Source organism: Microcaecilia unicolor, chromosome 8 (assembly GCF_901765095.1).
Source record: "Microcaecilia unicolor chromosome 8, aMicUni1.1, whole genome shotgun sequence".
NCBI lineage: Eukaryota > Metazoa > Chordata > Amphibia > Gymnophiona > Siphonopidae > Microcaecilia > Microcaecilia unicolor.
This window is the reverse complement of record NC_044038.1, coordinates 185,017,994-185,041,888: the sequence shown is the minus strand read 5'-3', so window position 1 is coordinate 185,041,888 and position 23,895 is coordinate 185,017,994. Positions and strand designations below refer to the sequence as shown.

General features: G+C 44.4%; 1 protein-coding gene across 5 annotated transcripts in view; it reads right to left on the bottom strand.

The window, feature by feature from the left end:
- Positions 1–23,895, bottom strand: part of PDLIM7 (PDZ and LIM domain 7) — a 68,309-nt gene that overhangs the window by 6,113 nt on the left and 38,301 nt on the right. For 2 of the 5 annotated variants that reach the window (XM_030211289.1, XM_030211287.1), the window contains exons 6-11: positions 12,751–12,806; positions 10,278–10,515; positions 9,757–9,937; positions 8,411–8,531; positions 4,615–4,730; positions 1,291–4,357 (exon numbers count right to left, since the gene is read on the bottom strand). In XM_030211289.1, the coding sequence (XP_030067149.1) occupies positions 4,271–4,357; positions 4,615–4,730; positions 8,411–8,531; positions 9,757–9,937; positions 10,278–10,515; positions 12,751–12,806 (799 nt within the window). In that variant the 3' untranslated portion in view covers positions 1,291–4,270. Of the gene's footprint in view, positions 1–1,290; positions 4,358–4,614; positions 4,731–8,410; positions 8,532–9,756; positions 9,938–10,277; positions 10,516–12,750; positions 12,807–23,895 lie in introns of those variants that run through there. The other 3 variants (XR_003943058.1, XR_003943057.1, XM_030211288.1) reach the window with 3 other exon arrangements.

Here is a 23,895-nt window from a genome sequence, read left to right as displayed (position 1 = left end):
CCATTGCCACGAGGAGAAGAATCGGGGAACCCCCTGCCCGCTATAAAAAGGTAAAATTACCTGCTTGCCGCTCCGAGCTGTAACGAACTGGTGTCCCAGTGAGTAGCTGCAATGAACGTTTAAAGAAACGTCGAATTAAACGCCTTTAAAGACGTTTAAAAATATATATATTTTTTTTTTAAACGGAGCCAGCGGGAGGGGGGAGAAAAGGAGGGACCAGGCACCACCAGGTTTGCACTTGCTCAAAAGAGCCCTCAACCCCAGGCCTCAACAAAACCTAAGGATTAGGCTTGGAGGCCTAGCCAGAGCTGCTGCTGTGTGTGACCACCACCTGCTGAGATAGAGAACATACTGAGGAGTTTCCGGCAGCACATGACCACATATAGGGAGGCAAAAGTTTGCTCTCTATCTCCACCTGCTGGTAGATGGACACAACCCACCAGTCTATGGATTGATCAGCTTGATGATATGGAAGTCTGAATTTTAAGTGATTCCTCTTGCTAATTTTTTTTTTTACTTCTTATAGGAGAGATATGATAGAGGTATATAAAATACTGAGTGGAGTGGAACGGGTAGATGTGAATCGCTTGTTTACTCTTTCCAAAAATACTAGGACATGCAATCAAGCTACTAAGTAGTAAATTTAAAACGAATTGGAGAAAATATTTCTTCACTCAATGTGTAATTAAACTCTGGAATTCGTTGCCAGAGAATGTAGTAAAACCGGTTAGCTTAGCGGGGTTTAAAAAAGGTTTGGATAGCTTCCTAAAAGAAAAGTCCATAGACTATTGTTAAAATAGACTTGGGAAAATCCACTGCTTATTTCTGGGATAAGCAGCTTAAAATGTATTGTACTATTTTGGGATCTTGCCAGGTACTTGTGACCTGGGTTGGCCACTGTTGGAAACAGGATACTGGGCTTGATGGACCTTTGGTCTGTCCCAGTGTGGCAATACTTATGTACTTATAGTGCCGATTCTTCACTGCAGCATGGGTGCAAAAGGATCTTTAGAGGTGAAGTACAGTACTTAATCGTCACCCACATGGGATCAGTTACCTTCACCACCCAGGGGCTGCCTAGGCACCCAGCAAAAGAAGGTCCTGGACTAGAGAATCTCCAATTATACTTACCTGGTTCAGGCAGTCATCCAGCAGCATTTCCGTCACCACTATTAGACAAGAGAGGGATGCTGCTAGATACCTCTTAGTTTGAAGGGGGTGGTCCAAGGCCTCCCTTTGCCGAGTGCCTAGACCAGATATGCCTAGGGCAGTAAGGGGAGAATTTGGGGGGGGGGGGGGGGGGGGAATCCAGGAATTTTCTGCTGGTGGATGTAGGGGGTGGGGGAGTGGGGCTTACCAGCCTTCCTTTTCTTTGAAGCCTCCCTTTTGTCAGACAATCAGCAGGGTTAGCACATGCACTGACAGGGAAAGAGACATTTTATTCCTGATATAGCAAACCGTTGCAGATTATTGTGGTACTGTCACCATGCGCTGTATTTTTCTGTCTATGCATACTTTTTAACATTGAGAGAATTTTTCTTGCTATGAGTTTACTGCATCAGGCGTAAAAGTGCATTTTAGCATGTGCATTAGGACACTTTTTTCTGTCAGCGCATGCTATTAGATTACTGCATTAGGACGCTGGATTTTCTGTCAGTGTTGACATGATCAGTATTGTTGATTCTAATTATGGAAATTACAGGGATGGGGACTTGGGGCCTGAGAGATGATTGAAGGGGTTCTCAGAGCATCTGATGGCCTCGTTCCCTACATTGCTTTCCAGTTATTTTCCTTTCTCTGCATATCACAAAAAACTTGGCCACAAATTTGCAACTTCTGTAAAGTGCTTCAGGCACTCGAGGGCTCTGCATTCTCTTGGAAACCTTTGATTTATCTGATTCTCCAGGAAATCTCCTCTAGCCCTGCTAACTTTGGAAGTACACATCCCATGTGAACAGGTTTTAATTGTGTTTAATTGTTTCATCGAAGTCTACTTTGTGTGCAAAAGCCTGGGACCTGTTCCTTTTGTGTAGTTTCAGCTTTCCATTAGCCACCGTCCTTGCAGGAGTGGTGCTGGGGAACATGGGAGTATTCACACTCAAAAGCAGAAGAAGCCTCCCCCACCCCACCCCCCAGGAGCACACAGGCTGCTTTGAGGAGATGCCACCCTCCTGTGCTTAGAATAGAGGGAGTTAGCCTTATCACAGCTCAATTTTCTATACCAAATGGTTCTCCTATGAAGCAACATCACAGCTGACTGCATTTTCAGCCTCCAATTATCACTAATTACTCTGGACTAATTTCTAAAGCAGTGTCCCCTGCAGGCTATGTGCAGCAGGAACCCCAGTGCAGTAAACGCCAAACAACCAAATGGAAAGCAATTACTGTGCACAAAGCCCCCCAACCCCCTTCAACCAAAAGCTCCAGAGAATGACATCTCGATTATCCAGCTTCACCAGCCAGGAGCCTGGGAGCGTCCTATTTCTTTAAACTGAGCCCAAGAGCTCCTACATCGAGAATAATCCTGTTGGCAAGTAGCATCTGCAGTGCCAGTCAGAGATATGAAGCAGAGGTGGGCAGTGCCATTGCTCTTGTGTAAACCATTTCTCTGCTGCTTCAGAGGCCTATCTGCACAAAACCCATATTAGTCAGCCATACAAGGATCCCAGGACACATCCTCGAAGCTCTAATAAACTACGATTAGAAGAGAAGCCTAATGCTTAGAGCAGTGGGCTCAGAACCAGGGAAACCCAGTTCAAATCCAACTGCAGCTTCTTGTGATCTCTGGTGAGTCACGTAACCCTCCAATGCCTCAGGTACAAACTTAAATTGTAAACCCTCCAGGGACAGGAAAATACCTACAGCACCTGAGTGTAATATGGCTGAAACTACTATGAAAATATGCACAAGACCCAGATTACTCAGCCATGCATAGATCCCAGGAGCTTCCTAATAACCTTTACATCCATATCTAGCTTTGCGAAAATCTCCTTCCCCAAAGTATAGGGCAGTTCAGAGGTCCTCAACTTCAGATACAAAAGAGGCCCTGAACACACAGGAAGGTTTTTCTTATGCACTACTGTATCTCTTTCTTACTTCTTCAGGGCCATGGACATGTAGAAAACAATGTCTGGTAAAGAGCACGTGGCCTGTCCAGTCTGTCTGTCTGTCTGTACCATCTATTATGCTCTAGTATCCCTTAGAGATACTATGTGCTTGTCCCACGCTTTCACTAATTTAGATAGTCTTTGTCGCTAACATTTCCACCGACAGGCCATTAAGACACATCCACTACCCTTTCTGTAAAGAAATCCTCCCCTCCCCAACCACTCCCTAGTTTAATTCCTCCCCAAAGCCAAGAGACTCACCGCCTGTCCATCCATGCTACGGAGACATTCAGATGTCTCCCTCACATCCTGCCTCAGCTTTACTCCTTCATCCTACTGCCTACCAGTCAGGGCTTTAACTTCAAAGTCTCCTTCCTGATGGTCTGTAAGTAGATTGTAAAGTGCCAGAAACAGGGACCCTCCTTTCTGTGTCTCTCTACAGTGCCACTCTGTATAGTATTATCTCGTTTGTGTTTCAGTGGGTCTACAGGCGCGATCATGGACTGCACGTGACACATAAGCCACAGCACACTGTGGCCTTCCATAGTCACTGCAATGGGGGTGGGGGCATCTTGCAGATTAAATGGGGCTGCGCTAGGGGAAACTGAGAAGCAGCTCTGCCTGTAGATAGGATGGTACAAACTAGGACAGACGATAAGACAAGGAGATAGGAAGGTCTTCAGACCTCCTCAGAATAACCCAGCAAGTGAGGAATGGAAGATGGACCACCAGCAGCACGTCAGAAAGCTGATCAGTATAGGAAGCCCCGCCCCCACCTTTATTTGGTAAAAAGTTTGGAAGAAATTAATCCAAACTTTCTGTCCTAGTTCATGGAATACCTGACTTATCGTGGTGTGAGATAGCAACTGCGGTCAGCTCTCGGGAATAGAGTGTAAGGACTGAGTATTCATTCCATGAACCTTAATGTGAGTAAGCAAAAAAAAAAAAAAAATTGTATCCTATCGTAGAAACAGAGAACTTTTCTAAATAAACATTGCTGAACCATTACAAGGGAATAAAGCACCATAAAAATAATAAAACAGATACAAGACAAGGTGAAATCAAAACTGCTTTTCAAATTGCTTTACTTGCAGGAAAATAAAGGCTTCGTGTGCCAGGGAGAACAGCTGTCTCTGTGGGTGTTTCCTTCTCCAGGTCCAGATTCACACCTGGGAGAAAGCATGGCTCTTGCAGAGAGGTTTCTCCTTCTTGGAATAGAAAGTCTTTCCTTCCAGGTTGGTCTGACAAACCTAAAGAGAAAACGCAGAGACAGCCAGTGCACATACGATGGAGCTACTGAGTACCTGCAGTGCACAGCGGGCTCACTTAGGTTAAAGCTGGAGCCCTCGGTCAGCCTACTTTTGTGAAGCCCCCCATGGTATATATACATGCAAGTAGCACAGACCACCCCCTGCTGGGCACCTTTCCACCACAGGGGAGAGTATCTGCATTTTCATTGCTGGAGAGTGGAAAGAAAAGAGCAGGAAGATTGGAAGATGCTTCTTACCGCACAGACAAAACAGGTGTCATGCCAGCTATATCCCAATGCCTCCAAAAACCGGTCCCCAGCATCTATCTTAAAGTCACAGCCTCGACATTTTGTCCCAAACATCTTCTCATAATCTGTAAAATAAAAGGATGTTCTGAGTCCCTGTGAGTGGGACACGGTACAGGTTTTCATGTCCAACGGCCTGGTCTAAACCAGGATGATTAGCAAACTCTATGCACTAGTTACTAAAGATTTTCTCACATTTTGTGACTATATTTTACAGTCAACTGGGGAGATACCCCTGTCAGACCTCTTGTTGTAGGTGAGGCACCAAAATGAATCTGAAAGAGATGCTAAAACAAAATAAATAATAACAAATCACTAGGACCCAACGGCATTCATCAGTGTTGTAAAGGAACTCAAAGAAGAACTTGAAGACCTGCTACTGCTAATTCAAACCTGGTTCTGTACCTGAAGACTTGAGGATACCCAATGCAACACCATTTTAAAACAGTGCTCCAGGGGTGACCTATGTAACTACAGACTGCTGAGCTTGATGGTAGTGCCAGCTCAAATGACGGAGGCACAAAACTACTGTCCAAAAGAAAACCACCCGGGGGTGGGTGGGTGGAGGTGCGTTAGTTTCCTACACAACAGTATGCAGAAGCAAAGAGTAGGAAGAGAAGGCTCTTCTCAAGAACCGGAGGAGACGTGATGATTTTCATCTTTATTACCAGAAAACCAGAAACGACGTTTATCTTTGGTGTTTTTAAATCAGTTTGAAATGTGTTCATATTAATTTATCTTAAGATATAATATTCGTTTTCATGCATACATTTTTTTTGTATTTACATATATGTATATTTTTAATGTTTGTATTCTATATGATTGTTTTTTAAGCCACAACCATTTTTATATATATGTCATATATATTGTTATTTTTTATATATATATACAGATTATTTATATGCGACATCTGTTCTCCCTATATATTTTCATGTTGTTTAGGATTATATGTTTTAAGTATTCGATCATATAATTCTTTTTATTCTTTTATATGTTTTGACAAATATACTTTTGTAGACTCCTGAGGAAGGTGCGTGGGCGCCGAAACACAGCTGCTGTGTTGAGTCGTTTCTGGTATTCTGGTAATAAAGATTGATTTTCATCATCACGTCTCCTCTGGTTCTTGAGAACAGCCATCTCTTCCTACTCTTTGCTTTGGCACAAAACTACTGCCAGCGCTGTGTACGAGTAATAGCGCAACAGAAATAAGTAGTAGTGGTGATACTTAGCACATGGGTAAACGTGGCCTGATGGCATTTAGCAAAGAGAGGTCGTGCCGAACTAATCCATTAGAATTAACTCTGAATGTGTGAATATTTTATAGTCCGCAATACCTTGCAGTTCAATGCACATTACAAAACAAGAAGCTGGACAAGCCAGGAACACATAATTTAATGACAATCAAAGAAACATAGTTAAAATTAATCCATTCAATTCCTAACACATTTTTGAAACAAAGATGTTTTAAGCAAGCGTCTAAAATGTACATACACTGATGCCTGTAACATCAAAAGAGAAACCTCTTTACCTAATTTAGCTGCCTGAAAAAAGAACAAAGAATCAATATATCTCTTTCTTCTTTTACCTTTCCTGGACAGATTAGTTAATGGAGAAGCTCTAACTGAACTAGATAAAACAAAACACTATATCAAATAGAAAGGTGCCAATCCGTAAGAAACCTTATACATTAAACAAGAGAATTTAAAAAGGATTCCAGCAAACACTGGCAACCTATGAACCTTGGCATAATAAGCAGAAAGCCGGTCCGGCCGTCTCAGGGAGAAAATCAGTCTCTGTGCTGTGTTCTGAGTCGTCTGCAACTTTCTCAACAATGACTGAGAGCAACTCAAATAAAAATACACTGCAATAGTGCAAAGAACTAAACAACAATGGCTGAGCCAGCAACCGGAACTGATGCTCCCTGAAATACTTTCAGATATGACGTGATTTCTGAACCACTTTATTTACTTGAAGCTCCATTGAGCCCGTTGAGTCCAGAAAAATTCCCACCGATGAGGAGAAGAAATAGAACTGATGATGTATTACAATATTGGGCTTAATGGGTCTATGGTGCCCGTAATTAACAATAATTTTGTTTTTTTCTGTGTTCAGTTTCAACCTGTGAATCCTTACTCAAAGCCCACCTCTTCAATGTCGCTTTCGGCACCTCATCATTATACCCCTATTCAAGAAATCTAGACTGCTCCAAATTGATTGATTGCACATTTTTTGTCCTTTAGATTGTAAGCTCCTTTGAGCAGGGACTGTCCTTCTTTGTGAAATTGTACAGTGCTGCGTAACCCTAGTAGCGCTTTAGAAATGTTAAGTAGTAGTACTAAAGACTGTTTGAAAAACATGCATTTGAGCAGAAACTTCCTTCTGCACTGGAAGAAGAACTCTAATGTCATCTGCATAACTAAAAAACACCACATCTAATTTCTCCAGCACAAGATTCCCCACAGTAGGATTAATTGATCAGGCTTCCCAATGGAAAGAGGTAAATAATGGGGTTAAGCCAGGGATCTGAACAGGGAGAAAATTATTTAATTTATTAATCTGGAAAAGACAGCACTGAGTGACGTGATAAAATTCCTCCCTCCTGACTTTAAATTACCCTGGTATCTAATGGCAATCCACCCCCTTCCCCGACAGACTTAAAAAAATATTACTCTGGTATCTAGTGGCACCTCCTCCCCTGACATGACTGGCACCAGCAATCCCTCCCCCGACAGGACTGGCTCCCTCCTGACTTAAAAAAAAATTGCCCTGGTGTCTAGTGGAATCCCATCCTCCCTCCCACCCCCTGCCTAACGAGTAAAAAAAAAAAAAGTCCCTGGTTTCCAGTGGGGGACCCCCCCAGACCCATAGCTTAAATGAGGCAGAAGCAATGCCCACTCGCTCCTGCCTCCTGCGCCCTCATCTTCAAACTGGCATCGCATCCTGGGGAGCGAGGAGGATAAAAGGGAGAGGTGCCACTAGACACCAAGGCAATTTTTTAAGTGAGGAGGGAGGGGGTGCGCAGGTGCCAAAGGGACTTTATTTGGCACCCTTGCACCCCCAGCATGACTGGTGGGGCAGAAGGTGGGGATATGGTACCAGTGCAAGTCATGGGGCCTCTATGCCACCTCAAACCCGGCGGTGGGTTTCTGTTGTTGTGCCCCCAAAGTACACATCAGTGCACAACCCTGCATTGTAGCTAATAGAATGTTTACATATATTTTAGTATGATGTGTGCTGATGTCTGCAGAAAGGAAGTAGGGAAGGGCCAATGGCCGACCAAGTACAAAATAGAGTCCAAGGTAGGTTTCAAGGCAGATATCAAAGTACATCCAGACTTGACACTGCAATGTGTTTCGGCAACAAGATGCCTGCTTCAGGAGTCAGTATATCCGAGTCTGGATATCCTTTGATATCTAATACATTTGCTTTGCAACCTACCTCTGGACTATATTTTGTATTTGGTTGGCCATTTCCATTCCCCATTGTTCTCTGTTGGCTTCTCTGTTGGTGTTTGTGCACCGATGTCTACTATGAAAGTGAACTTCAGTGCAGAAACCCTATTTACAAGCAGTGAGCAGGTTGACTGTTCATTTGCTGTGCATTGCAGCCTCTGGTAGGTGTCTGCATTGGTCCCTTTGTAACATATTGCAGATCCAGGAGAAAGAGCCCATGTTGCCAAGGTCAGGGGAGGGGAGATGGCACTCAGGCTTCTGCAATCTTCATATAATTACAACAATTTGCAAGTTACCTCTCTCGCAGTATGGCTGCCCTTCCTCCATGTAGAATGCTCGGTTCCGGATGGCAGTTTTACAAGCTACACAGGTGAAGCACTGTACGTGCCATGTCATCTTCAGGGCATGCATGATCTCCTGAAAGAAAATGCAGAGACCAATACATCAACTTACCCTCCTCAATCAACCCTGCTGATCCATATGTCCCCAAAGAACCAACCAATCTGTTCTCTCTCACACACACCATTCAATGCACAAATCCCCATGTAGCCATATGAAACCAATTGCACACCGAAGCCAAGGTACAAACACATACTCCAACCAATGCACCTCAAAATCACTCCATACAACCTGATGCACACAGAGTAATCAAAATACACAGTACTATATACACATACAGGGCTGGACTAACATCATATCGGGCCCTAGGCAAACAAACATGGATCTCCTCATTCATTTTCTGAGCCTCACCCCACAGTCACATTTTGCCACTCCAGATGTAGTATGGACAAAATGGTAGGGGGGGACTAGTTCTGGGTGCTGGAAGCAGTGTCAGGCTGTGAATGAGAATGGGCACCATCCAAGCACATGTTGTGAGTGGAGAAGGTCATGTGGTGAGGGCAGTGGCTGAGAACCAAGAAAGCTGAGCAAGTCATTTCCATTCTCCATTGCCTTTAGTACAAACCAGTGATGCCCAGGGTAGACTACACCAAAGAGTAAGATTCAAGGATGTTGAGGGTGATGTTTTAAGTGTCAAAAATCTTGGCACATGAAAGAAGCAAAAATATTTAGCTTTCTTTGGTGCCTCTGAAAGGATATAGAAAGAAAGGAGGCAATATTAGGGCTGTTTTCAAAGGATTTTGCCCAGGTAACTAAATAACGGGGTAAATTCACCAGACTGAAAAATTCCCTTCACTTAGTACTTACACAGATATTTATATCATTTATATCCCACATTTTCCCCACACAGATCGGGTTCAATGTGGATAACAGATCATTGAATTAACAATGCAAAAAGGAACTAGAATTGTACAGAGTAATATAATAACAAAGCAGATAAAACATTAGATGACCCAATATATAGTTTTGATAATAACTACATGAAACATAAAGAGCTAACAGATTAAAGTTACAAAAGAGATTGGTATTAGAAATAAACAATAAAAGCAGAATGAGTATTGGTATCTATAACTTTAGGGTACCTCATTAATGGTGGTCATCCCTGAGAAATTTCTAAAAAAGGCTTTAAGGATCTTTCTGAATTTCAAATAATTAGGCTCCCATCTGATTCGTTTCAGGAGTGAAGAGCACCCAGGGACCCTTTCATCAGAAAATAGATGAAGACCCCGCCCCACAAACTCACCCCAGCGATCTTCTTTTTGCACTTGGCACAGTTGGGCGCGTATCTGAGGTCATGACACTTAGGGCAGTAGATGGAGCCCTGCTCCTCAAAGAATCCTCCCTCATCCAGAACTTTCCGACACTGGCAGCAGATAAAGTCCTCTGGGTGGTAATAATGTCCCAGTGCCAACAGGTAACGTCCTCTATACAGAGAGTACAGGAAGGTTTCATTAGTGGGACAGAGAAAGCTGCAGACCAGGGCTGTCAACAACCAGTTTTGCTCTCGGGGGCACATACATGGGTAGGCAATGGCAGGGAGTAGGGATGAGAGGGCAGTACAGCATCATTCCACAAGCCAGTAGGAGTGGGGGAAAAAAAACAAATTATAAGCGGCCCCCATGGGTTGCCACTTCTGCCCAAGAGAGAGAGTTTCTCTTTTAGACTGACAAAATACATTCTTTGTTGAATAATACATTAATATATATCGCAGAGACCTAGATATCAGGAAATAAAACCTATCCATTCCCAGCGTGTCCAGCTCACCGGATGATCCTGTTACACTGATGGCAGACTGGCGTTTTGCTGCTCCCCTCAGGTGCCTGCTGAGCTGCCTGCATGATGGAGCTGCGATTCTGCATCGGGGTCAAGGTGACTGGCTGGCTGTGCTTTGTCAGCACTGTGCTGCTTTTATCAGGTGCGTAGCGCTCAGCGAAGGCAGGGTCAATGATCCAAGGTGGTCGACTCGCTGGTCCAGTCGAGGCAGGTCTTGATGTTAAAGGGTCTGGAAATCAGAAATGTTAAAGCAATGGTATGTCGTAGTTCATAAAAGGTAGCAGTATGACAGTTTTAACCATAAGTATTAATGGTATAATGGCAAAAGTAGAACATCAACAACAATCTGAAATTAACCCCTCCTCCCTCTGATCTTCAGCCTGTGGTAGTTTCAAAGCCACTGACCATTGTGGGCTAAATCAGATATTCAATGCTGAGGCCACATCTGGCCTCTGCCACTGACCCAGGAAGTTCTGCAGGTACTGGCTGATCAGTGCCGGCATCTGCATCGCTAAGTGGGAAAGCTAAAACTTTTCTTATGCATTGAATAGGCCTGGTGCCCACATAACTCCATCCCCAGACTGCCCTGATATTAACTGCCCAGTGCTGCAGCAGTCAGAGGGGATAGTTGGTGGCACTGTGAATATCTGGGGACAGCTTGCTGAGCAGGATTTAAGCAGGCAAAAGCCTCTCCTGACCACCTAAATCCTGTTACATAACTACCCCAAAACACAAAGAGCAACATGGCCATGTTACGTGGGATGACTGCATCAAGAATAACGTTTTAATATGGTCCTTTACACATTTTGCTTTTTTTCTGCCTTAGGAAAAGTTTGTTGTCAGTCTTTCTGAATAAACGATTTACATTATAAGCCATTTGACAGCTCCTGGCGTTTGACACAGGTGAGATAAGTGATCCCTTCCATTTTCTTCTAAATTTTTTTATATACAATAAGTGGGTGTCTCCACTGAGGTGCCCGGGGTCCAGTTTCTGTGTAACCTGGTATCAGTGCTCCACAGAAATGGCATAAGTGCTTAAATGTAGCAGGGATGGTGCCCTGCCCATGCTCCACCCCCTGTAAATATGCGGTTCCACTTTCCCCACCCATGCTCCACCCCCTGTAAATATGCACATCCGTTTCCCTGCCACACTTCACCCCCTGTAAACATGTGCTTCCGTTTTCCCCACCCATGCTCCACCCCTGTAAGCATGCATTTCCATTTCCCCCCATGTCCTGCCGTGCCTATACTCACTTTGTAAATATGTGCTTCTGCTTTCCCCACCCATGCCCTGGCCATGCTCCACCCCCTGTAAACATATATTTTTGCTTTTGCTGCCTGTGCTACACCCCCTGTAAACATATGCTTCTGTTTTCCCCATCCATGTCCTGCCAATGCTCCACCCCCTGTAAATATGCATTTCCATTTTCCTTTTCTAGCTGCTCTTCTTTTGGAGATGGGGCAGTTGCATCAAACTGTATTGACAATTATATTTTTAACCTTGTAATTTTAAACCTAGTGGTTAGGGTGGTGGACTTTGGTCCTTGGGAAATGAGTTCAATTCCCACTTCAGGCACAGGCAGCTCCTTGTGACTCTGGGCAAGTCACTTAACCCTCCATTGAGCCTGCCATGAGTGGGAAAGCACGGGGTACAAATGTAACAAAACAAAAAAAATTACCCCTGACAGACATCTGATGAAACACGGTTTTTCTATTTTAATTTGAGTTTGTCATCAATGTTCTACTTTTGTCTTTATACCATTAACAAAATTTATGGTTAAAACTATTATGGTGATTCCCTTTCCAAATTCCACATGGTTGCTCTAACTTTCTGGTTTCTGTTGGGGTTGTTATTGGGCAGAGGGTTTGCCTTGGTTTCTGACTGATTGACTTACTGTATTTTTATACAATCTTGTAAACCGTCTGCCATCACCCTGGTACAAGACCACAGAGGAACTTGTATATAATGCAATACCCAGCCCCTCAGCTTTCTCTACATCTAACTTCATAGTACTCTGCTCTTTTAACATCTGGCCTGCTGCTACCACCTTGGCCACAGTCTCCAAATGACAGAGGCCCCAGGAACTCCTTAGCATATAAAGGGGGAAAACTTTATCACTGTGTTGTTGACTGGTTCATGAAAGGGCAAGGGTCCTGCTCAATTAATCTGGTTCACACTGGAGGGATCCCTCAGGAGTTAGTTTTGGGCAGTGCTACAATTTAGCCTGCACTCCAGAGACCTAGAAAAGGGTGAAGAGAACCAGGAAGCAAAGTTTCAATAAGGGGTACTGTGGATACTCCAGTAACTCAGATTCTACTGGAGACTAGGGAACAGTTCATTCAGTTAACAGCTCGGACCACATATATAGGAGAAATGACAGCAAATGACACCTACAGCACAAGCAGTCAAACATTTACATGAGCTTGAAAGTACTTCCAGCAATGTCAAGAGCTTGCTGCTTACCAGGGCCAGCATCGGACGTGAAGGCAGGAACAGTGGATCCACTCCTCGGTTTCTGACTAACACAAAACAGAATAAACAGGTCACACACTGAAACGGTCCCACAAAAACGCAGACTACTGGCCCCACAGAGAAAGGGAGAGGTGGAAGGTAGGGGGCAGACTGTCCATGAGTCACAGCAGGGGAGGGGGAGAGGACAACCACTTAAGGGCACTAGAGTCCCGGAATGAACCGCCCGCTATTTCCACACCGGTAAAAATTACTGAGATGAAAATAGCGGGCAATTCACTAAAGATATCACATGCAAATGAGCTGCATGGAGTGTTACCATGCTGCACATAGGGAAGACTGCCAGGGCATGTGCAGAGTAGTCAATCACAAAGTGTGACTGCTCTGGGCATGATCCGAATGCGCCTCCACGGCATTTCAACACCCAAGCAGCTGGGGTGAAAAGCATGAAACCTGCTGCTTTGTTCCTTTTGTCTTCTGCCTACATAATTACCCTCTATTCTGCTCTGTAAGTTTACAGACTAGTGTTAGCAAGTTGTGGAGGAATCTGCTCCTTGCTGCTTTCTCTATGACTGCCTCTCTCTTTCTTTCTTTCTTTCTTTCTCTCTCTCCCCCCCCCCCCCGGATGGCATAGGCATCCTGAAAATCTCTTGATCTTACCCCCGTGAAACAGAATGTGAAACCCAGAAATATGCCATTTCTCTTGCCAGCCACATGAGAAAGGAGCCAGGCGGTGAGATAAGGATTCAGCACTACCGACAGCTCCTGACCTCCCAGAAAAATTTCCTCATACAAGGCTTCTGTGTATCGCTGGGAATGCACATTTGAATACTGCTGGGCTCATTAGCATACTTTTTCATGTGATTCTCATGGGCCGCCACTGTGGACGGAAAGGAGCCCACAGAATCCCTTTGTGCATTGCCCGCTGAATACTGTGCTTTCTAAACTGACTGGAGCCAGTCAAAACACACAAACTGGCCAGGTAAATTTTGTGCATCAGGCCCTTAGTGGGGATAAAGATGTCTGAAGCCAGCTGCTAACAGGAAATGAGAAGACAGAGGAAGTTCTTGAGTAAGGGGGCACAGTGGCGTAGCCACGGGTGGGCCCAGGCCCACCTAGCAGCAGCACAGCTGGTTTGTGGCTGGCAGGGGGAGCCCCAAGCCCCACCAGCTGAAAACTTCCAGCAATCCAGCATCTCTTAACTTCCTCCCCAAATCCCCCAGTACCTTTTAAATCTTTCAGTGCTGGGCCAGCAGCGAGCAACAACTCATACCGGCTGCGTATGTACCCTGAGCCTTCCCTCCAATGGCATAGCTATGGGGAGCCATGGCGGACTGGGCCCCCCAAATTGGCTCTAGGGCCCCCGGTTTGGCTGGCAGGGGTCCCACAGCTGAAGCATTTGTCCCGTGCTGGTCTCACTGTATTGCCTATCCTGCTCTTCTTAGTCACGCTGTGTATGCTCGTCTTAGTGAAACTGAGCATGTGCGACACTTCTCACATGCTCAATTTCATTAAAATGAAAGTGCACAGCACGACCAAGAACAAAGCAGGACAGGCAATGTGAGAACAGCACGGGACAAACGCTTCAGCTGGTGGGGGTTGGGGAACTACACCAGCCAAGATACCATTGTGCAGCAGCGGGGGGGGGGGGGGGGGGGGGGGGCACGGGAAGGCGGGCCATAATGTGCACCCCCTTTGGACTCTAGGCCCCCCCTCCCGTCGAGGACTGGCTACGCCCCTGCTTCTCTCTGACACAACTTCCCACATGTTGAATATTCTCTGGGGCACGGTCAGGCCCATCACTGTTAGATTTCAATTTGCTGTTTTCAGGTTTACCTCATTGATTGTATTTATGTTTATACTTGGTCATTTTACTATTGTCATGCTGTTAACAAAATTGTTTTATGTTAAACTACCTGCTGTACACCGCCTTGGGTGAATCTCTTCATAAAGGCAGTTAATAAATCCCATTAAATAAATACAAGTGTACATTTCGGCACCACACTGCCTTGATCAGGCTATCCCTTCAAAGGTAGCAGCAGCTGTGAATTAAAGAAACTGCTAAGGAAGATCACTGTGAGACCTCAGGTTACTTTAAAAGAATCTGAAGGTGACTGGTTGAGCCTGGAGAAAATGTGAACTGTTCAACAATTTCAGTCATAGCCTGTGTGGGAGAATGGCAAGACGGAAGCCAAAGTTGAAGAAAAGCCATAAACTGTGCATATATCATTTGGAAAAGGGTTTATGGTCTGATGAGAATAAAGTGGAACTTTTTGGTCTCCGTGCGAAACACAATGTACCACCCTGCTGGCACCATTATTACCCCGTGAAGCCTGGTGGTGGCAGCCCTGTTGCTGGGTTGCTTTGCAACAATGGGGATGGGAGCTTGTGAAGATGGAGGGTGTAAAGTACAGGCAGATCCCGGAGGGAAACCTGTTCCAGCCTGCCAAACACCAGGGACTGGGGAGAAGATTCACCTTTTAGCAGGACAGTGATCCTAAGCACAAAGCAAAAGCAACCATGGGGTGACTCAGGAAGAAATTAATGTCCTTGAGTGGATCAATCAAAGCCCAGACCTGAATCCACGCAAAAATCTGCAGGAGACTTGAAGACCACAGTCCACAGATAATCCTCAACAAACATAAGAGCTTCAGTTATTCTGCCAAGAAGAAAGAGCAAAGCTGACGGACATATCCTGACTGACTCCTGGCTGTTATCACTGCAAAATGGGCTCTTCCACGAAAGGTGTGATGTCTTATGCAACCAAGTCTTTTTGATTTTTTATTCTTAAGTACCTTTTGAACTGTTTGTAACTGTTCTCTCAGATTGAACATGTAGATATGTTGTGTAGTTCAGTGTCTTCCCCACCCCCCACCACAGCTTTCTTGAGAAGGAACTCTCTCTTCTAGGATATGTTTAATTTGTGCTTTTTTTTTTCTAGCCGCTGCTACTCGAATACAAGGACAACTTTGGGTGGGGGGGGAGCAGTGGCATCTCTAGACAGAAATATTTGGGGTGGCAACAAGAGGGCAAGCCGAAGCGGCACTTCTGCACATCACACACAGTCTGTCATCTTTTACCCTTCTTCCCACCCCCCACCCCCGCCATCCAGAATCGATCTTGTCCTTCTCTCCTGTCCTTCGGCAGTCCTCCAGCGTTTCTGCAGGCTGCTGGTAGTGTAATCAAGAAAAAGCAAGCTGCCTCCAGCTGACCCCAGAAGCATTCCATCTGCTGTGTCCCACATCCTTCGACAACTTCTTGTATCTGCGTAGGTGGGACACAGGAGAGGGAATGCTTCCGGGGCCAGCCAGAGGCAGTTTGCTTTCTTTAATGATGCTGCCGGCAGCCCGCAGAAATGCTGGACGACTGGTGAAGGACAGAAGCGAAGGACAAGAGTGATACCAGACTGTTTGCACTAGGGTAAAAAGGCAGAAATGACAGATTATGCCCATGGAAACTGGGGTGGCATGTGCCATCCCATAGTGATGCCTATGGGGAGGGGGGGGGGGGCTGGGTGACTGTGGCTCCACCCACATAGTAACCATGCACACTGCAACCAGCTGTAGAACAGATGAAAAAAGCAGCATTACAAATATTACACCAGTCCACAAAACACCAACACATCACTTATTGGAAAAAGAGAATAAGCAGGATTCTCTACACAAAACTACATGTTAGCAGACTGCCTTTGTCACACATGCAAAACCAAATCCAAAATAAGTTACAAGGAATTAGAAATACAAAAATGTGCAGATAAAAACTGAACTGGAAACCCGAAGAAACCCCATCCATATCCAGCATCTCCCCTCTTTTCTTCCCCATCCACATCCAGCATCTCCTATTTTCCTTCAACTGTATCCAGTAACTCCTCTCTTTCTTTGCTTCCCGCTCCCCCCTTCCCCATCCAGGAGAATATTTTCCTACTCCCCTCACTGTCCAACATCTTCCCCCTGTCCACCCATCCCCCCACACCCAGATCTCCATCTCTTCCCTTCCTCCATTCAGCATCTTCAGCTCACCTCTCCCTCAGGTCCCTTCCTGCTTGGTCTAGTATCTCCCCTTCCTTTACGTTGTTATTGCTGCTGCTGCTGCTGCTGCTGCCACCATCCTCTCAGGACTGCAGCAGAAGTAAAAGAGCAGAGCTCTGGAGCCTGTGTGCACAATTTGTCTGCATTTATGCCTCCTCTAATCCAGACTTTCTATGTTGGAGGGAGCAGGACCAGCAGGCCCCAAGACCCTGAGCTGCTCTTTACTTTACTTGTGCTATTCTCAGTTGCATTTGGGCATTTCTGACAGGCTCGTAAAGGTGCCGGTACTGTGTACTGGAAAAAGAGCCCTGCATTTAATGGAGTACCCTTCTCCCCTCTACCCAAGAACTTCAAGCCCTGCAACTGTGTGATATGAAAAATACCTGTTAAGAGAAAAAGTGAAGCCCTGCCAAGATTTCCCAACTGGGCTAATTCAACCACTTTTCTACATCTATTCAGGCTACAAATCTACAAATTAATTACCTGAGAATGCTGTTTTATTTGTGTCAAAAATTGTTATGTATTTTATTGACTATGTATATTTTTTATACTTTGCTTAGGGATAAGCAGAATATGAACTTGATCAGTATGACTCTGACAACGTCTCACCAAAGGATCATGTGACTCGTATGGCTCTAAAGAGGTTCAATACAGCTTTAAATCACTGGAAGAACACAACCAATCAGATTATCCATAATGTAGATATTTACATACTGATTTATGCAAATCTCTTGTAGACGTCTTCATTATGGACAGACTAAAAACAAGACCAACTAGTGTGCTCCTTAAGACAGGGTTTAGAGCTCCTCTCTAGACTAACTCTCAGATGGCACTAGGTGGCACTAGAGATGCCAGAAGTCAGTCACACTCAGTTCCTCCTTTTATAGAGTTGAGTCACCAAGGAAATTTAACTCACAAAAAGGCAAGTATGCTAATTTTGCTAACCATTGGAAGCGTATCGTAGAGAGCAATAATTACCAACAATTATCTTTTGTCTAGACAGAATTTCTAGCACAGTTACAGTACAGACTTGCATTTAGTTTGCACCTTCCCAGGGGTAGACTGTAATCCCACACTCATCCTGAGCTACCGGTCTTGTTTCCTAACTTGCATTAATGCGAGTTAACACACATTATTCAATGGGACCTATTTACTAAGCAGACACAAAAAGGAGTTACAATGCTAATGCAAAAATGAGGCAATGGAGGGTGACCTGAGTTGTTCAAGATCACGAGGAGCATCAGCAGAATTTTAACCCTTTTACTGCTGTTGAAAATTGGAAACCAGGCTTGATGGACATTTTCTCTGTGGCCTTCATGTTTTTACGGTGAGAACCAGGCCAATGATGTTCCATGGAGAGAACAAAAGGCTGGGATAAGAAGATCCTCACAATTTCCCAACTGAAATTGGCCAGATTAGACCGGAAGATAAGTGTTATTTCCTGCTCCAGCTTAAAAACTCCGCACCATCTGGCATGTACCACTAAACTTCAGAATCAGCAAATACTCGCTTAGATTTCATATGTGTTAAACTGAGAAAATTAATGTGTAGTACTAACGCTAATGTTTGGGAAAAAAACCTGGAAGAATGGTCAACGATTTGGAAAATGAACTTTAACACTATGTCAAAATCATGTATATGAGATATAAAATTCACTAGCTGATTCTGCTCATAAGTACCCCAAAAAGTTAATCCAGTTTTCATATAGTTCATTTCCAGGGAGGAGAAATTCTCTCTCAAGTCTTCCTAGCTAATAATACTAAATGGACTTTTCCTCCAGGAACTTATGTAAACCTCTTTTAAATCCTGCTAAATTATTTATCCTCCAGCTGCAGATTTCCATAGCTTAATTATGTGCTGCATGAAAAAGAGCTTTCTGTGGGTTTTCATCAATCTGCTGCTTATTAGTTTTGTGCATTTGAAAGGTTAAATAACTTTTCCCTATTTAATGGTTTCATAAACGTGTGTCATATCCCCCTCTATCACCTTTTGCCAAGTTGTAGCTCCATTGAAGATCCCTAATTTATTTTGCCTTTCATCATTAGGGAGGTCTTCTATCCCCCTTCTCTGAACCTTTTCTACTTGCACTATATCCTTGTTGCGATGGAGTGACCAGAACTACACACACCACTCATGAATTAGGGATGATGATCTCGGTTTTCTTTCTCTTATCCCTTTTCAAATAACCCTAATATTTTATTTGCTCTTTCAGCAAGCCTTGACACACTGGGCTGAAAATATCAACATATTGCCCATGACGACACCACGATCATTTTCTTGGGTGGTGACGCCCAATTCTCAGGCCATCACTTATACCTGTCTATGTGCATCACTTTGCATTTGTTCACATCAACTTGTCCAGTCTCCTATCTCAGCGGCTGTTCACAGTTCCCCACTAGGTCCCTAGAAACCTCCCACTTTCCCTGTAGCTTCTGCTTATCTTCTAAATAATGCCTTTGTGTCACATGCAGCTCAATCAAGTTGCTGTATTTTCAGAGCCAGTAGCCCACTTTGCAAGTTGCTCTCAGTATCCAGTGTAAAATTGCTACATCCTTCTAAGCCTCGTTCCCACCACACTTACTGAACTCTGTGCCTGTGAGCTGGGCGAGGATTCAGAAAGAGCGGGATTAGGTGGGGTCGGTCCGGGGCCGCCAGTCTTCTGTGTACTTTGCTGGAATAATCGGGGAGAAAGGCTGGGGTGCTCTCCATCCTCAAAGAGTGCCTGGGACAGTACAGGGGCATTACATATTGAGGGTGCAATATGTTCAGGTAAAAAGCACAGACTTTACAGATGCCCTCTCAGACCCTGTTGGTCTAGTCTACATGCAGTGTAAAGTCAAACAAACCTTTATCAGACGAGACCAGGCAAATAGAAGGGTCAATAGTTACAAATAAAATGCTCCCCCTTTGCAGCTGTGCAGTTGTGTGTGAAAACTGTGCCAAGTTAGTACAGATTTGATTCATCCACATTTGGAACTTAGAATAACTTAAAACAAAGCTACTTGCCAACTTGCCAAAATGCACAAAGGGAAGGAGGGAGGAGGTTGTGTAAGATGGGAAAAGCAGAGAAAGCCCTTGCATGGGTTTGAGATGGCCGTGCTTATCCCGTTCCCGAAGTTGTTTCACTTCAAGCATAAACTTGCATCCATCTTCCTGGGATCAACAGCGCTTGGGCTGGGCACAGAATAAACAGAGCACTGCTTTACTCATGATGTCATCACAAATAAGGGTTACAGAGCCAAAAATGCTTTAATTACTACACTGTTATTTAAACTCACTCCAAACCATAAACATAACTAACACCACAGGAATTAACTGGTCACAGAGAGAGGGAAAAACATATATTTCGAACCAGGAATACAATGATTTATATATCATAACCAGAAAGACAAGAGATATTTCAACATATTGCCCATGACGGCACTGAGATCATTTCTTGGGTGGTGACTCCTAACTCACAGGCCATGCTCAGAATTTTAAGATATAATAGTCCATTTCAAAAGCTCTCACATGTTTCCTTGTTCTCTGTAGCATCATCAGAGGATGATTCCCTTCAAACACACTCTATCCATTCCCCAGATACTTTTCCTAGGGTAACTCAAAACAGTGCACTACTTGAGTAACCTAGAGCAGGAAAGGAACCATCCGGATCATCGAGCAGGATGGACATGAGATACCATCACCTGCAGTCAGGGCCAGCCCAACTATTAAGCAAGATTAGGTGTCACCTTGAGCAGCTGCTTTCTTGAGACAGCAAATCAAAACTATAGGTGACAACGGCCCAAACAACCATCAGTACATGCGTTAGCCTGTATTTTATAGGGTCGTCACTGTGAGTAGGTCCTGGGGGTGGGGGGGACTTGCAGGTAAGGGCTAAAATGGAACTGAGGTGGGGGTAAGGCTGAAGGGAACCCACTGGTGCTGCCTGCATGCCTTAGAGCAATAGGCTTTCCTTACAATCCACCTGGCCTGGGAAGTGATCAGGCAGCTTGTACTGGGGGTTAAAGAACACTTCCATGGCAGCACCTCCTCTGGTATGCTTTGGTAACTGGTGTAAAAAATCTTTTGCATTCCAGGAACTAAAAAGCATGTAAATCGAACCCTGTCGCCTTGAAAGCAACATTCACATGAGGGCATGTAGCATCTATAACTTACTCTGGGACTGTTTCATAAGAAAGGTGTGTACAATTCAGAAGGACACTTCATGTTCTCCCTTTGCTATTTATCATCTGCCATATTTGTATATATGAGCCTTTATATCAGAAAATAGGACTCCTGAGGAAGCCTTTACAGCTGAAACACGGTCTGACAAGATCTGACTTCTGTTCCACACCTGAATTCAATAAACAACTTGTTTGCTGCCATCCTGGTCCATTTATGTGGTGGAGGAGTGGCCTAGTGGTTAGGGTGGTGGACTTTGGTCCTGGGGAACTGAGGAACTGAGTTAAATTCCCACTTCAGGCACAGGCAGCTCCTTGTGACTCTGGTCAAGTCACTTAACCCTCCATTGCACCATGTAAGCCGCATTGAGCCTGCCATGAGTGGGAAAGCGTGGGGTAGAAATGTAACAAAAATAAATATATAAAAAATTCCCACTCATTTTGGTTTCGTAAGAAACATGTATCAAAGCCATTCCAGAGCTACTCTCTCTCCCAACCTATCTGAGATACAGCAGCTGTTCATGGACACCAGAGAGGGTTCAGCATTTTAATCTCCACAAAAATGCAGAATGCAGCATGCACTCGCCCCTCACCCTTATTCCCACGGTCACTGCAATGCATGCACTGCATTCCTCCTAGGCCTCTACATGCATGCTCCTGACATCATGGATCTTCTTCTTCTTCTGCCCATGAGCCTCTGGATTTTTACTTATCTTCCAGATAACTACTAGAGAGTGCTGCAGGACTTAGGCTGTACAGGGCCTCTTCTCGTAGGGGGATAAATGATGGGTAGTGACTTTTGATCTCCACTGTGTGATCACCGATACTGTGAGACCAGAAAGAGAGAGATAATTTTCTTTCCGAGCAGTACAAAACCAAAGCACCCGCCCACTGGGCACAGACAGGCAGTGAAACCACCATAGCACACACTAGTCACAAGCTTCCCTCATACTCGCACATGGCATCACCTCTTTGGAAGTGCAGCACAAGAACATAGGTATTGTCATACTAGGCCACGCCAAATGTCCATCGAGCTCAGAATTGTTTGTTTATTGGGATTTATTAACCATCTTTATGAAGAGATTCACCCAACTGTGGTCTGGCAGGATCCCAAACAGTAGCAAGATTTCATGCTACCTACCTCTAGGTATGAGAATTGGCTTTCCACAGGTCTGTCTTAATAATCTATTGACTTTTTCTCCAATAACGTGTTCAAACCTTTTTAAAAACTCAGCTACATTAACTGCTTTTACCACATATTCTGGCAACAAGTTTAAATTCTGTGTTGAGTGAAAAATTATGTTCTATTTGTTTTAAATGTGCTACTCTGTAACTTCATAAGTGTCCCTTAGTCTTTGTGGTTTCTTGAAATCTGAACAATCAATTTGCTTTTGCCTGTTCCACTCCACTCAGGATTTTATAGACCTCTACCATATCTCCCCTCAGCCGTCTCTTTTCCAAGCTGAAGTGGCCTAACCTCTTTAGCCTTTCCTCATATGAGAGGAGTTCAGTCCCCTTTATCATTTTGGTCACTTTTCTTTGTACCTTTTCTAATTCTGCTATATCTTTTATGAGAGATGGTGGACAGAATTGCAGACAATACTCATATGCAGTCTCATATGGAGCGATACAGAGGAATTATGATATTATTTGATTTATTTTCCATTCCTTTCCAAATAATTCCTAACATTCTGTTTGCTTATTTAGCCACCGCACCAGCAGAAAATTTCAATGGATTGTCCACAATAATGCCTAGTTACTTTCCCTGGGTGGTGACTCCAACGTGGAATCTAGCATCATTTAGCTATAATTTGGGTTACTCTTCCCTATGGGCATCACTTTGGATTCTCACAATCCTTATACAATTTAACAACTTTAAATAATTAGGTCTCATTTGCAAACCTGATGAATTCACTCATTATTCCTATTTTCAGATCTTTCTGGAATAGCCCCATCATCTCATCCAGGCACTGAGACTCCGGAGCTCTGTCTACCTCTTGGGTCCTGCATGCGGAATGGGGAGCATTCGAAAGCTACCCTTGAAATCCTGGATTTCAACTTTCTACCTAAAATCCTTTATTAAGCTTCCACAATTTCCCTCCCACACTTACCCAGACAGTCTGCTCCTCCCCAGCACTGTCTAGAATCTTATCAAGGTGACCCATGAGATCCACCACCTTTACAGCAGGCAAGTTACCAAGTGATCCTCATGTCCTCCAGCCACCCACGTATCTATATGTCTATTGATTTAATCACCAGCTACAATTGCAGCCCTAACTTTTGCCAAATGATTGAATCTGGCCATCTTAACTCTCGCTCCTAGAGACGCATCCTTGGTGCAAGATGTATCACCTGGAAGGGAGATCCCGGCTCCAGGATTATTTCCTGCCATACCAAGGTGATGTAAAGAAAGGGCAATATCCCATGCAACCCGCCTTCCTGTCAATGATCTGAACCCTGGTCTCCTATGTGACAGGCAAGGAAACTCACTACCATACTCAGCATGGACAACACCACTGCAAGTGTTCCTCAGATACACAGCCTTATCACAGAACAGGCACAGCACAGGCAGCAGCAGTGCAGACTTACCCCAGGCTGTCCTGTCATTGTTCCTGAACTGTACTCTGGATGACTCAGCACTGAGTTCACTCTATATAATCATTCAAGCTAAGGCTTTTTCAGCTAACAACAACAGTCTAAGGCTTTGAGCAAGACAGAGTTCTGTGCTTTACACCAACTTGTCACACACATCAGACAGCCGAACACCATTCACTAAACTGATGCACTTTGCTGGTATTCTTCTGAGCCTGTCAATCACCACCAGAAACAAATGTATTCCAGCAACTAAAAGCAATAGGCTTGACATCCTTGTGCTCCTGTCAGCTCTGTTGCTTGCAGTCAGAGAGGTATATAACCCTTACAGCGCTCTGTGCAACATTGCCTTGCTTGCC